Source organism: Pogona vitticeps, chromosome 6, assembly GCF_051106095.1.
Source record: "Pogona vitticeps strain Pit_001003342236 chromosome 6, PviZW2.1, whole genome shotgun sequence".
Taxonomy (NCBI): Eukaryota; Metazoa; Chordata; class Lepidosauria; order Squamata; family Agamidae; genus Pogona; species Pogona vitticeps.
The window spans coordinates 15,654,892-15,671,196 of record NC_135788.1 but is presented as its reverse complement, the minus strand read 5'-3'; the positions used below and the strand labels follow the sequence as shown (position 1 = coordinate 15,671,196).

At 38.5% G+C, this 16,305-nt stretch overlaps 1 protein-coding gene across 6 annotated transcripts in view; it reads right to left on the bottom strand.

Moving 5' to 3' along the window:
- Positions 1-16,305, bottom strand: part of EPC1 (enhancer of polycomb 1) — a 60,778-nt gene that overhangs the window by 20,857 nt on the left and 23,616 nt on the right. For all 6 annotated transcript variants that reach the window (XM_078378549.1, XM_020800677.3, XM_020800650.3 and 3 more), the window contains 4 exons: positions 7,575-7,734; positions 1,808-1,953; positions 1,524-1,730; positions 1,203-1,351 (listed from right to left, as the gene is read on the bottom strand). In XM_078378549.1, coding sequence (XP_078234675.1) covers positions 1,203-1,351; positions 1,524-1,730; positions 1,808-1,953; positions 7,575-7,674 — 602 coding nt within the window. In that variant the 5' untranslated portion in view covers positions 7,675-7,734. The remainder of the gene's footprint in view (positions 1-1,202; positions 1,352-1,523; positions 1,731-1,807; positions 1,954-7,574; positions 7,735-16,305) is intronic.

The window sequence follows — 16,305 nt, the reverse complement described above, 5'->3', positions numbered from 1 at the left end:
AATTAAGATATCTCCCATCTGTCTCAGCTTTAAACATACAAAAGAAATGTTTCATAGGAGCTTATAAAGCACAGTACAGCAGATCATATCTGTCCATCTATCTGATTAGTTTTGACTAGGGCTCAGGTAAAGTTTTCCCAGTTCTACATGGGAAAGCCATGGGACAAAAACCAGGGTTCTTCTGTAATACATGAACTCTTGAATAATTTTGATGTTTAACATCTCCCAAAGTGAAAGACATGTCAATGGTACTAAACAGAAAACACATAAAGCAAGCAAGGATTTTTTAAACACACCTATCCCCCATACTTATCTATGTCATGTATACTAAGTCAGCTGACACAAAACTGTAAGATATTGTTGTGAAAAGACTGTATAATCGTGACTGTGTGCAAGAACACACTGCTCACTATTCTACCCAGCTTGGACTGTAACAAACTGAAAAGAACTGAACAGTACAGTATTCCTCCACACACTGCAAGCATACTTTTACAGTCGTGCCTCGCTTTACAACTGCCCCATATAACGACGAATCTGCTTAACGATGCCTTTTTTGCGATCGCAAAACCATGCTTCCTATGGGCAAAATCCAATGTGCGATGATCGGTTCCCTGCTTCGGGAACCAATTTTTTGCATTACGACGATCAGCGAACAGCTGATCATCGGGTTCCAAAATGGCCGCCAGCTGAAGAAAATGCCCCCCCCGCTGTTTTCTAGGACAGATTCCTCACTAGACAGGCACCGAAAATGGCCACTATATGGAGGATCTTCGCTGGACGGTGAGTTTTTAGCCCATTGGAACGCATTAATTGGGTTTTAATGCGTTTCAATGGGTTTTTTATTTTCGCTTTACGATGTTTTTGCTCTACAGCGATTTCGCTGGAACGAATTAACATTGTTAAGCGAGACACCACTGTATAAGTAAGGAATAACTTTATGCTTAAAGTAATGCATATTCAGCATTGTAAAGATACCATTAAACCTAAATTTAAGAGGTAAGTAAGTATCAATTTTTAATAATTAAGTGATTTTTCATATCAAGTAAGCTATTGTTAAATATTTTAGATTTTACTGTCGTAATTAGATGTAGTGTTTTATTTATATGTCCACACATACATAACCATATTTCTGTTCTTTTTATTTAACATCACTATAATAACTTCAACAGCCAAGTACTCTGAAAGATTCAAGCATTCCTTACCTCTTCTCCATAATTTCCAGTGTTAAATGGAGTAGCTCCCTCTTACTTTTTTCCCTTCTCTTTATCATCTCTAGAATTGTTACTGCACGACTCAAATCTCGACGCAGTTTAAGCATCTTTTCATAGGAAGCTTCATCATTCTTTCGATTCTGCAAAATACAGAAAACCCGAAATATGTAAGCTAGACAAATATGAGAACTTTAAAACCAAACTCTGAATTAAATACAATCAAATCAGAGTATATCCTATTCCCTTTACAGGGACAGATTCTAAACAATGTAAATGAGCAAAGATTTTCTATAAATATTTATCTACACTCACTTTGCGGGTCTGCATCTTTTCTGTTCGCCTCCTAAATGCAACGTAAGGATCATTTGTGCTGGAACCATCACGCTTCTCTTGTTTCACTGCTGGGATAAGAGAGGGACCTCGACAGTTTTTCCTCTTTTTAATCCAGTACTCATATACTTCTCTAATTAGTTCATCATCTTCCTTCAGGAGCAGCTTGGCTTCCTGCAGACTGACTGGCTAAAGGTAAAACACAGTTACATTAATTCCATATATTCATTTCTTGGAGAATTTCAAATGACTGAAAAGCCTTGTACCTGCTGACCACTGCCTTTTTCCAGTCGATCTATCATTTCTTCAAATTGTAAAGGAGAAATATCAATCTTTTTCTTCAGCTTATTCACAAAGGCCTCATCTTCTGAATCCAAGTCATAATCTGGCTGCTCGGCATCCAAACTAAAAGCTAAAGGAGAAAAGATGTGTTTACATTTTGTTTTTCAGACATTCTGGTTAAAGTACCCTGTTTCCCCCCAAATAAGACAGGGTCTTATATTAATTTTTGCTCCAAAAACGCAGTAGGGCTTATTTTCAGGGGATGTTTTATTTTTTTCATGTACAACAATCTACGTTTATTCAAATACAGTCATGTCATCATCTTCTGGTTGCTGAGCAATGCTACACAATGGTAGAGGGTGGGGTTTCACTTAACTGGGGCTTATTTTGGGGGTAGGGCTTATATTACGAGCATTCTGAAAAATCATACTAGGGCTTGTTTTCAAGTTAGGTCTTATTTTCAGGAAAACATTGTAGATCAGATGGGGCAGAAGACTTTGTGCTGAAACTGCTTAAAGGAATAGATGAGCTTAATAACTGCTTGCTTTACAGAGGCCCAGGCTCAAACTCAAGATAAATTGTCCTATTTTAAATGAGAACTTCAAAACTGACTATTCTGGGATTTCTAGAAACAGACACATACATTTCTGTAAGTTAAAACACTACTAAAATTTTTAAAAAATGTATTTTTACTGTGTTTTGAGAATACTGACTGGAGGCAGGAAGCTTTTCTTTCTAGAATCAAGATAGGCAATTAAATTTATTACTGAGAACAGCCGGCCTGTGCACCCCAGAGAGCACCCAGAAGAAGGGAATAGTAACCCACTCCTGAGTGCTTTATATCTAGAAAACCCTGGAAAAGGTAACCATACATAATTTATCAATCAAGGATGTACATCCAGTAATATGGCTTTTAATCAATGAATCGATTCTACACAAATGCTGTATAATAATATCATGTTCCTCTTTTTTATTTGAATGGGGGCATGTCCATTGGCAGAGGCCCCTCAATTAACTCTAGCCATTCCAAGACAGAGGCAATGGAAGTAAGCAGATACAAACACACTCTGTCTCAACAGCATTTGTAGAGGAGCGAAGAGAATGTTACTGGATTTTAACCTATGGAAATCAAGAGCCATCGTGGAACTCAAGTGGGAAATCCCCAGATCAGTGATTGCGTGTTCCTACAATAGCTAAATATTCCCAACTTGGGGCACTTGGGACAGAGAGGATGCCAGTCTCAGGAGCCTTAATTATAGTTGAAAACACCAGAAGAGGCTAATATTCTGACTCTAAAATGGCAAAGCAACACCACCACTGCAATGAAAAACAGGCTATGACTCCTTAGAGATCACTTGTCTTGGTGTGGTAAACACGTTAGCCATTTGGAAACAAATGCAGCTGTGCTAACATGTTCACAAGCACTGGCCAGTCAGACACAAGATTAATATTTATTGATACAAAGGCCACTCTCGCTCCCAATAAACTCTGTAAAATAAGTCTTGTCCTAGTGAACCCTACAAACAATATGCATCAACATCAAAACTAACAGCTTTTAAATAATGAATATGTGACTGCTAGTGGTATATACAGATTGTTGTTTCAATAGCCGCCCCGAGTAGACATGGTCTAGAGGGGCGGGGTATAAATTTAATAAATAAATAAATAAATAAATAAATAAATAAATAAATAAATAAATAAATAAATTTAATAAATAAATAAATAAATAAATAAATAAATTTAATAAATAAATAAATATCTATTGGAGATATCCAAAGTAACATCACTCAGTTTTCAGATACTGCTAGAAATTATACATCTGTTCTGTTACTAATTACTAATACTAATTAATGATTACTGTTAACACTTTTAAGTTGGTCTTAAATATCCTTATTTCAACAACCCTCCGAGCAGCAGTCATACAAAAAGAATTCCAAACAAAAACAAGTGACCAAAATCATGAAGTGCAGGAGGAGGGAACTGACCCACTAATAAATTCTGTGGGTCAAAACGAAACCAAAACAACCCTCCTCAAAGCCACCAAATGCTGTTGATATAGATTACCAAGGAAGTGATGGCGAACCTTTTTGAGCCCGAGTGCCCAAACTACAATACAAAACCAACTTCTTTATTTCAGAGTGCCAGCACTGCAATAAAAGGCACTACAGTAGTGCCCCGCATAGCGAGGTTAATCCGTTCCAGATTAACCCTCGCTATGTGAAATCGTCGCTAAATGGAACGTAAAAGCCCATTGGAACGCATTAAACATCGTTCCAATGGGCCCTAAACTTACCGTTCAGCGAAGTTTCCCCCATAGCGGCAGCCATTTTCGCGCCCTCGGTAAGCGAGGGGAGGGCACGAAAACGCTGCGCGCGGCCATTTTGGGTGTCTGGTGGCCATTTTGGAACCGCCGAACAGCTGATCGCCTGACGCTGTGGAAGGCTTGGGGGGGTGGTGGCAAGAGGAGGAGAAGAGGGAAAATGGGGGGGAGGACGCGCGAGCGCGCGCCATTTCCCTCCCTCCATCTGCCTGCCTGCCCGTCTGCGTTCCTCCCCGGCCAGCGCGGCCCCGCATCACTCTCGCGGCAGCGGCTCCTTCCTGGCACCCATCTTCGGTCAGCGAGTTTTTTCCATAGGGACCAACGCTATGCCTCCACATTAGCGATCCCGGAAAAGGGATCACTATGCGGATTCGTCGTTATACGGTGCACTCGTTATGCGAGGCACCACTGTATTACTATCTCTGAGGCAAAAGTGATGAAACTGAGGTTGTCCTACTTGGGCACATCTTGAAAAGACAGGATTCTCTGGAAAAGACATAAATGCTGGGAAAGGTGGAAAGCAACAGGAAGAGAGAAAGATCAAACACAAGATGGACAGACTCCCTAAAGAAAGCCACAGGATTGAGTTTACAAGAGCTGAGCAGGGCAACTGAGGACAGGTCATTTTGGAGATCATTGATTCATAGGGTCACGATTAAGTCAGAGGCAACCTGGGGTGGAAGAGGGTGGGCTTCAGAACCCGCACGCTGCCACCCCTACCTTTCCTTTCCTGTAGTAGGGACCCCTCCTTCTGGTCAAATGGAGGGATCGATTCCAGAGGAGGAGGAAGCACCAGTGACCCCTCCCCATTTCTCTCTGCCTCTTTCCCCTCCCCGGGGAGAAGGACTGTCATGAGCGCTTGGTCTCCGGAGAGGTTAGAACTCTCCTCAGAACTGGAGACGCAATGCCTCAAGCAATTCTGGAGCGGCTCCCTCTCATGTCCGCCATGGAGGAACATGGTAAGGGGGGGGGCGTAGAGCAAAGAACCAGCTCCCCAAATCAAAGCGAAGCTAGAAGTTACTAGAAATTCCTGTTGCTGCTTTCCCCCCCTCCCAGGCTCTGCCCGCCCAGCTCGGTCCTTCTCGGAGGCCCCCTTCCCTTAGTCATTCATACACAAACTGAATTACGGATGCTGCTTCTTCACTCTCCCAATTCCGCATAGGGAAGCAAGCAGCCTTGGCCGGAAACAAGCCAAGAGAAAAAGGGGCATGGCTGAAAGGGAAGGGCAAGGACTCATGCAACTCTCACACACAATGTAACGTGGAGGGCCCAACAGTGGTGGAGAAACCAAGGCAGCATTGGTGTTGTTACAAGACTAGGTTAGCTACTAGCCTTATGGCTCATGTACCCACAAAGAGGGCTCTGTGTGCCAGCTGTGGCACATGCACCATAGGTTCGCCATCACTGACCTAGGGTGTATTTCCTTGTATATTAGAAATAAGTTTTTATTCCCTACTTACATATACCATATTTTATTAGTGAGAGCTAGCAAATGAAGTCTGATATCATAAAGGTTCCAACTGCATTACGTATTTCTCCATAAAATTTGCCACAGAGTGTGATATCTCATTAAAAATATATCAGTTGATTTGCAAATTAGGTGAAAAGAACTGGTCCTAAAAAAGGTTGCCAGGAGATTTGCTAATATCTTTTTTCCACTATCAAAACTGCCTGATTATTGTTACCATCTGCTTTCTTTGAATTATTTATATTTAAAAATACATGTCTTATAATTCAGTTTATTCATTTTTATGTAAATATGAATACACACAAGTGACGCACAAAAACTATGAAAAACATTTTTAGTAACTCTCAATAAAACAGACAAGTACCATTCTGCCATTATATAAATTTCCACCTTTCATTGGATGTTTTGTCTTTTTGTTTTATCAAATATTTATATCTAACCGCTTAGGACAACATACTCTCAAGCAATGTTTCCTCTAAGCTGCGTGCATGCCTGCTTGCCCAGAGCTCTTCAGGGTTGCGCACGCGCAGCCAGCAGCTGGCTTGTTTACTTCTGATTCTGAACGAAGCCCTGCCCACCCCTGCGCACATGTAGTGAGGCTCCCACACAGTGGGGCAGAAACTTAGAGGGAACATTAGTCTCAAGATAGCTTACACCTGATCCTCAGTATGTAATGCACAAAAATTAAAAACAATTTAGGAGGTATTTTCCAGAAGCTTCCCATCACAGCTGTCACCAGTGCCTGGCAACTGACCATGCTGTCTAGGACCTATGTGAGATACAGTTTGAAACACTGGGAAAGCTTGCCCAACATGCTATATGTTTCTGGAGGGTGGTAAAATTCCCTCCTTGGATTTATTAAAAACAAGATGAGGAAGACCACAGAAAAAACAAGGTAACTTGCCAATAGGGACCAAGTCCAAAATTATAGCATAGCACACGAAGCCAAGCTTATTGAATGAAAACAAAATCAGCCTGTGGCATATTTCTGTAACTCCCCCCATGGGAGCAGAAAAGAATTTCTACCATAAGTAATATGATCAATAAAGGAGAAAAATATTTTCCAGTTATGTCTTGCCAGTCTTATTTTACAGAACAATCTTATTAGTAAGGTTTAGCAGCATATCTCAACATTTAAGAAACCTCATGTTAATTAAACCAGCTATGTGACCCTGTGGTCGCACCAAACATATTGTGCTTTTTATTACTTCAGACAAAAGCAAAGCCACGCACAACCAACAATTAATCTTAGTCCCCACACTTTAAAATATGTAGCTGAAATAAAAACCATGCAGTCTGAATCCATCTCTTAGAAACATATGCATCTCCCCAAGATGTATGTGTTCCCTGCTGCTATTATTTCGGTTTGTATTAATGCCTATGTTGAGCTGTTTATTTCCTTTCTCTCTATGAAGCTACTTCCTCAGCGTTTTTTTTAACACTTCATATAAAAGATAGATTTTGAAATGTTTTGCAACCAATCCCCCTAAAAATCCCTGAGCTATAAAACCCAGAAATCATTACTAAATTAATGGCCAGGATCCAACAGGCAACATCTTCTCGTTGAACCATTTCCACCAGTACAATCTAGAGGAAGGGGATCTCTTCTTCCCTGCTTCCTTTCTCGATTACGCCAAAAAACTATTCTGGAAGGTGAAAAACCCTCTGGAGCTGATTTTTAGGCAGCATAGAGGGCTGTTGCAGGAAAAAGGGGAATAAACGTTTGTTGCACTGCAGCACAAGTGTAGACTTTATAAATTACCCACTGTTTTAAAACAAGCACAGCACTACCTGAAAAGACCCATTTGTGGACTTCAGATATCATAAAAATAATGGTTGTTGTGGGTTTTTCGGGCTCTTTGGCTGTGTTCTGAAGAACACGGCGAAAGAGCCCGAAAAACCCACAACAACCATTAGATCCTGGCTGGGAAAGCCTTCGCAAATACATCATAAAAATACTTACGCTGTATGTGAATAAGCTGCTTTGGCATCTTAAATTCTCCAGGGTATATAGATTCATAATACGCAATATTACTTTCTGCTTCTGGGACTGGTATGACCATATTATCCCTCTTCTCTCCATACACCTGCTGTGCTGAAATTGCCCGCTGAAGATGATGTTCCTACAAATAAAAATGAAGCAAGTAGAAAGCTGAAATTTACACTTAAATTAATTGGGGATGGGTGGTGAATAAAGAGGAACTTATAGGAATATTACAATTATTTTTAGCACATGTACTAGGAGATATGTAGGACATTTGCAGAACATCTCAGTGGGTGATATAAGAAGCATTTTTACTGACTAAATATTGTTAGCTACTTAGAAACACCAACACAAGACAAAAACGATTATATACAGTAAGGTAAAGGTTCCCCTTAACATTTACTCCAGTTGTGTTCAACTCTAGGGCGTGGTGCTCATCCCCATTTCCAAGCGGTAGAGCCAGCGATTGTCTGAAAACAATTTCTGTGGTCACGTGGCCAGCGTGACTAGACATGGAATGCCGATACCTTCCCACCGTAGTGGTACCTATTTATTTTCATGCTTTCAAACTGCTAGGTTGGCAGGAGTTGGGACAAGCAACAGGAGCTCACTCCATCGCGTGGATTCAATCTTACGACAGCTGACCTTGCAACAGAGGCTTCTGTGGTTTAGCTCGCAGCGCCACCCACAGAAACACCAACACAAGACAAAAACGATCATATACAGTACCACAATATAACAATCAAGATTTTATCAACACGTTGACTGAGTCCATTTGTCCATTTTTAATTTCCAGCACTTTAAAAATTGACTTATAAAGCTACTAGCGGTTTCTAGTGTTTCTCAGACAGAACAGTGAAAATAAAGCTAAGTCAATGCATGTTTTTGACAAAACTGCTCTATCTCCTCAAACCATTCAACCATGTAACCTCACAATTGCCTAGCTCCCCTTTTCTTTTCTCCCGTTTTCTTTTTTTCCTTTCCCATCTTGGACTAATTTGGATTTTATCTTAGTTTATTTTTATATTATATGTAAACCACCCAGAGTAGACACGTTCTAGATAGACAGTATAGAAATCTAATGAGTAAATAAATAAATAAATAAATAAATAAATAAATAAATAAATAAATAAATAAATAAATAATCATCATTAAACACTGTCCTTCTAATGCTGTAAGTCCTCTTATATTTTTTTAAAGGAGAAAAGCAAGGTTTTAAAAAATTAATTAATTAATAACTAACAGAACCATCAAATCATATTCATAGTGGTTAAAGGAGAATTTTACTCTAGAGGGAGTGAAGGACCCAATCTCCAATATGGATCTTTTTTTGTGCAACCTGTTCACAGGATCCCCTTCAAGCCATGCTTCAAAAGAGGAACAGATAAGCTGTCACTGTTCAGGAGTTGTTGAACACCAGTTGCCATTAGTCCCAAATAGTACAAACAAATGGCAGGAATGGGAGGGGGGGAGAGATGTGGAACTGAAAGGCACCAAAAAGACCAAATGCTGCCTACCTCTGCTTCAGAAGATCTGAAACATGATACATGTATTCTCTTTTCTCTTCTGATATAGTATAACTCATGGATTGATGGGGCGCTGGAAATTATTTTGGTAATCAATACCCTGGTTCCCCGAAAATAAGACTGGGTGTTATATTAATTTTTGCTCCAAAAAAAGACATTAGGGCTTATTTTCAGGGGATGTTTTATTTTTCATGTACAACAATCTACAATGATTTAAATACAGTCGTGTCATCTTATTCTGGTTGCTGCACAATGGTGGAGGGCGGGGTTTCAGTTAACTGGGGCTTATTTTTGGGGTAGGGCTTATATTACGAGTATCGTGAAAAATCATACTAGGGCTTATTTTCAGGTTAGGTCATTTTAGGGGAAACAGGGTAGTTTTCTATCCTTCTGAAAGTACCTGGGCTCACTTAAGATTCCTTCGATATCTGAAGATCACCATTGCCAGTCCTAGCAGAAATTGCAGTGGTAATTTTTAAGACTTCCAGCCCTCCTAACAGAGATCTCAAAGGTTTTCTCAGGACCAAAGATTATAAAGGAGTCTAAGAATCAGGGTTGGTCTTATAAAAATAACAGGTCATGCTTGATTATGTATGGATTCTAAATTTAAATGTGATTATACAGAAGCTAAAAAATGGAGATTGGATACTAAAACTTTTCAAGAAAACAATAAAAACAGAAAATGGAAATGTGGGAAATTAATGATAGGGAAAGTTGAAACCAGAGTAATGTATGTGATACTATGATACAGAGTGTGATGAGAAGAATTGGTATCATGTAATCTTCAAATACAATGAGAAAAATCATATAAGAAAGGTTGAAGATGAAACAATTATTAGAAAGAAAATATATAAAGATTAAAAAAAACAATCTCAGTGATACTAGCAATAAAGAAAGGGTTAGAGAACATAAAAACAGAGGAAGTTCAAGAGAAATTTAATGTACTTGAAAAGAGATAATTTTGAACACAGTAATAAAAATTCAATATTGGACGCAGCAATGTAAATTTTTAAAAAAGAGCTTTATTGAAGCAGTTGAAAATGACAGGAGATCTTGCAAGAATTTTTATAAAAAGTTATACAATGAGGGGAAGCTTTCTCTGGGAAGAATTCAGGAACACATTGAGAAAAATGAGGGGAACAGACTCCAAGAAATGGATAAAGGTTTAATGAAACAGCCAATAAGAGAGGAAGACATAAAGGAAATAATTAATACATTAAAAGTAGGGAAGACCCCCAGGAATGAATGGGTTGGGACCAGAGTATTAAAGAAGAATATTGCTACCAAAACTAAAGTCCCTAATATTTCAGTTAATTAGAAGAAGATAATTTTAAAATATTAGAAGATATAAAAAAGAATTGTGATTTAGGGAAAATTGGCCTATCATAGATTGCCAGAATTACTGAATACAAAATGAAAATAATTTTAATTCATGTTACTGATTAAGATATACAGTGGTACCTCGACTTACAAACTTAATCGTATTGGAACAGTGTTCATACGCCCAAAAGTGCGTAAGTCGAGGCAAGATTTACCTTAGAAATGCATTGAAAATCATTTAATCTGTTCAAGCTGTTTTTCGTTCGTACGTCGAGGCGCTGTTCGGAAATAGAGTTCCCATAGGAATTAATGCAAAGCTGATTAATCTGTACTCAACCACTAGGGGGAGAATTTTTTTTTCTTCTTTTGACCTAAGATGAACTTAGGTCAAAAAAAGGGCAGGAAAGGTTTTTTCGTTCGCAAGTTGAGGCTCCATTCGCAAGTCAAAGCAGCATTTTGCAAACTGAGCCATTTGTAACTCAAAACATTTGCAAGTGGAAACAATCGTAAGACAAGGCACCACTGTATAAAGAAAAGCTAAAGGACCAGCAAAATATGATTAATAAATTTTGTGATGGAGCTAAAAGTCAAAGATTAATGAGTGTGTAAATCTGAAAAAGCTGGAGGGCTGGGACCTCCTAATTAATTTAAGGCTATATTATACAGCCAATCAGTTAAGAAATATGCTGGATACTATAGCTTACTGTAATAAACTAATTTGGCTGAATGCAGAAATACAAGAATTAAATATGAACCCTGTACATTTTCTTTTCATACAAGATATAATAAAAATATAGTAAAAGCATATATGAAGCCACTTCTTTTAAAATATGCTTTTAATCTGGAAAACATATACAAAAATATTTGTTCCACCAGTTTCTCCATTATATCCAGTGGTAGAGTTGGAGAAATTCCCCCCAAATTTGAAAGAATGGTTGAAAATTTATCAAGAAACATACAAGTTATTAGATTAAATGATTGGTTTTAAAAATGGGGAATAAAGAGCAAATAAAAGAAGTAATAGGAATGGTAAAAATATCTCAGAATTATTTAATTAGGGCAACGGACAAAGGATTATGCTAGAGATGGGCATGAACTGCAGTTTGGCCAAGTTTGATGCTGCACCTGCAGAGATGTGGTGCAGACAATGCCAACTCCCCTCTCCTAGCTCCTCTGCACCTGTGCCCATTGCCTAGGCGACGTGTGCTTCCCTCCGTGACTCCCCAGCATAACTGCCCACTCACAGATTGCATCACACACTTCTCTCCAAGAAATGGATAAAGATTTAATGAAACAGCCAACAAGAGAGGAAGAGATAAAGGAAATAATTAATACATTAAAAGTAGGGAAGACCCCCAGGAAAAGTAGAGAAGACCTCCAGGACCCCCAGGTGAGGGAAGCGTGCATCACCCAGGAGGAAATGGGTGAGTATGCAGAGGAGCTGGGAGAGAGGAGTGTGCAGTGCCCACATATCATCCATGCAGGCACTGGGCCAAACTTGGCCAAACCACTCAACTGTGGTTCATATCCATCTCTACACTGAGTTAAACAATAAATGCAGAGAAGATACAAAATCTGGAGAAATTATATTTCAAAAGTGCAAGTGAAAATAAGGTAATAAAACAGAAGAGAGTAAAATTTATAAAATATTGCTGGTAGCAAAAAATCAGGAGAATTTACTTCAAACATGAGAACATGATCTGGGGGAAAATAAGTGCCAGTGTTTGGAGAAACATATGGAATAATAGGATATTGAAATCTGTATCAGTAAGGATTTATAAAAAGGTAAGTTAGTTTGAAGATAGTACTTAACTGCAGTGAAATTAAATCAAATAAACTAATTATTTTAAGATGTGCTGGAGAGGATGCCAACAAGCAAGTACTTAATTTCATATGTGACAGGAATGCGAGACTATATAAAAACTGATATAGGAATTGATTTTTAAGGAAATAAATGACATTAAGTAAATTAAACTTAGTTGTATATCCTGAAATAGTGCTTTCATCAGTATTAGAAAAGGAAGAATATAATCAGACAATTAAATAACTTATTTCCAACTAGTTAACCGTGGAAGGATTGATTATAGCTAGAAACTGGAAAAAGTTTCTAATTAAATTATTTGTACAGGGAATTTTGGGATATAGCTATTAATGATAAACTAATATGTAATATTAAAGTTAAGAAGTGGGAGAGCTAAGTCTGGATGATTTTATAGATATCTGGATATAACTGATTTTGTGTTAATAAAGGAGAAAGGACAAACGTCCTTGCAAGAGTCATTACAATTTTTAGCAGGGAAATAGGGCTCCATGGAGGTAAATGGTTGCAATTCTCAGCTGGTCCTGATGAAGAGGGAACACTACCTTTAGCAGATTTTTTTTTTTAAAAAACTTTATATTTAAAAAATCAGAAGTGAAATATGCCATTCAAAAACTTGAGTAGCATGTTTCATTTGGGGTGCTTTTAAAGTGCCATACAAAGTCCCCTTCATCATCAGGAAGCTACAGGGTACATATAGGTTGGAGGAGGCATGTGTAATGACAAAACAGCACCACTGCTGGAATGACTTTAGTTGTACTAATAATTTTTGATCATTAAAGCCTTCCCTCCATCCCGCAGCCAATATCTGCATACCAAAAGCTTCTCAATAAGGAAAGTGATTTCATGGGAGCCTCGGTATATTGGGGGGGGGAGAATAGGGAATGTTTTGTTTCTGAAAAACTGTTGCAGCTGTTATGTCATCAGCTTTACACAGTGTAACTTGCAACAACAGAATTTCAGGCACTGCATCAGGAAAGAGCTGAATTCTACTTGCAAGTATAGGAAATTCCAATGTGGATAAAAAAAATCAATGATTTTATAAAAATCAATTTGATTTAAATCACAATTTAAATAAAAACCCATTTTTAAAATTTGAGTGATAAAAATCCTAATTTTTTAAATTTAAATTGTGACTTGAAGCTATTTGATATAAATCCAATCCACCCTGGGACATTCCCATATCTATCATCTAGTTGGTACAGTATCCTGATGAGAGCTCTAAAGCAAATCATTATTAAAGTGAACTCTATTTTCCCTTTAGGCTCAATGTCAGCATAGGGATTTGCACCATGTAGAATATTCATGCCTTATAAATTAAACTTATGCTGTTTTAGTTCTGCTTCACATTTCCTTTCCCTTGCTTGTTCATTGTTCCACTCTGACTTATGCTATCTTTTTCCTTAACCCACTCATCTCTGCTCTCTTGCTGCCATGCTTAGTGACGCAAATTTACAGCACTAGTGATAGTGGTCCACTGTTTTTTCACTTCTTAATCTAGTCTACCAGACACTCTCTTCTGAACTCCAGTGTCTGCTCCTTTCTTCACCTATCCCCCCTTCTCTAGTGTTGTCTTCCATTCTCTCCCCCTCTTACTGCTGTGCCTGATACAGCAACATGTCTTTTTATACAACCAGTCACAGTAGCCATACAAGTGAGTTACAACAGTTTTAAAAATGAGTTTTGGATTTGGGTGGATTAGTTAACACTGAAATAGATACTCTCTGGCCCCACAAGCACATTCGGAAAATCAAGACAGTGCTGGATCAACACTTTATTCAGCAATATGCCCAGTCTCTTAGTTTTTCCGTTAAAAATGCATAAATAAAAATTTGGAGCACTGAAAGAGATCACAAGCATAGATTGCTGATACTATTTATTTATGGAAAATAGTTTTACCTTGCATTTCTCCTTAAAAAGACCCAAGGCAGTTTACACACACACTACATACTCTCCCAACTGTGAGATAAAGATGCAACCTCCTGGACCAATGATATAAAGGCCCTACCATTCTGTATAGGGGGATGTCAAACATTTTTTACAGCTCTAACAAGAAAAGAACTTTCCAATAGCAGACAAACTTTAAAGAATCTTTAATCAGGATATTTGGTTAATTTTCTTACAAAACTTTACTTCACAGCAAGCCATTCCTAGCTCTATGAACAAAGGTTGGTAACATGAGGGACAGGTAGGTCTGTCAGAACAGAACTCACAAAATTTCTAGTTTTTACACTCCCCAGGTTGTTTTGTCCCACTTTTGTCCACTCTGTCTTCCCACATAAATTAACATGGATTTTATTTCAAAGGAACAATACACGGTTTACTTGAAGTGCACTTTAAAGTCATACTTTTTGCTCTCTGTACATCTTTCTGATGTGCCTGGAGTATCAAACACATTCTTTTTTCTTTCATGGAATGCATCATATATTTTGAAATATCTGACCATGCACCCATATCTGCATTCGGGTCTAGGAGGTTTAAACTGGGTAAATCCATTTTAAAAGCATATAGTTGAGATAATGTCTCACCATCATATCTAAACTTGCTACTCTTTCACTAAACAGGAGCACAAATGATCTCGTAAACAAAGATTTATCTGTAAGTTTTCAGGAGAACCTAAGCTTACCACATAGGAAGACAAGGCCAAGCCTCAAACACAAGATACGTGGTGTTCACAAGGAATAATGCAACCTACACTTTTATGCTCATGTAACTAAATTTCAGCACAAATGATGCCCCTTTTATATAGCAAGCACTGTTGTTTTCATAATACGGTATGTACCTTGGCACCCTATTCCTTTCTCATCACCTAGTTAAGTAACTATGTGAAAGCTTTGACACTGAATGCAACCTGTGATCAACAATCTTGAAGATTAGGCCTTAAGCAAATAGTGAGTCACACAGCTGCATATTTGGTGTTGATGATGACAAGATAACAGTACTTTAATCTGCTGCTGTTTATTTTGCTAGTGGGAATTGCTGTTATATTATTTTAGATTTGGAAATGGAAGCCAATTTCTTATTGTGGGGATGTTTTGAGACAGTCTAAGTTGCCAGAGTTCCAGAGGCAGTTCATGTCATTCTGCCAACTCCTGCAACGTCGCTGGAACCAATTTTATTGGCTCTTGCCTTTCCATTGGACTACTTCAGCGACGTGGAGAGGGGGGATTTGCTGAGTGGGTAACGGCCTATTCTCCATATTATTTTACCCAGGCTTCGTGATCTGGAGAGGACACTCCAGCTTCGCATACAGCGTCGAAACAACATGGACATTGATTGCCACTCTTGAATTGGCCTTCTCAGCCACACTAGACGCTGTTCCACGTCCTCCATACAGAGCATGTTACCATAGTCTCTCAGGACTGAAGGATGCCTACCAGTAAGTTGTGTAAAAGTACCAAGACTGGCTTTTCACCCAAGAGACAAAGCAGGGAATAGAACTCCCAACCTTATGCTCCAACTCAGTAAACTGTCCAACTCATATGATCTTACAGCAAGTAAACAACAACAACAAACTTTTTTAGAACTCAGCTTCTAATCTGAGGGGAGGGCACAAACTGAACAAAGCAGGGTTGACAAAACCTAGAATGGGTTATCGATGGCATCAGAAATCAGTTCTCATCAGATGTGACCTGAATTATTGAGAAAACATTATGTTTAAATCATTGTAGAAGTAGATTTCCTTACACCAAAGGAAGACATGGATCCTTAATGAAATCCAAAAACTCAATCTCTGACTTCCTGTGGTTTATGTAAATCACCCTTACGAATCTATGAGGCTATCCTTACAAGTGTGTCAGATCAATGGTCCATTTAATCCATTCTTGCTAATACCAACTGACAACTGCTCCTCAGGATGTCAGACAAGAGTCTTTACAGCTTTAACTGAAAATGTCTAAGATAAAACTTGGAAGTTTTTACATGCAAAAGATGTGCTCAACAACTATGCTATGGGCCCTCCGATGCCTTGCAAAAACAGCTAAAATGATGACAAACAATAAGCGGGGACTGTACTTCCCTCTAATTCAAGCACTAATTTTTACCT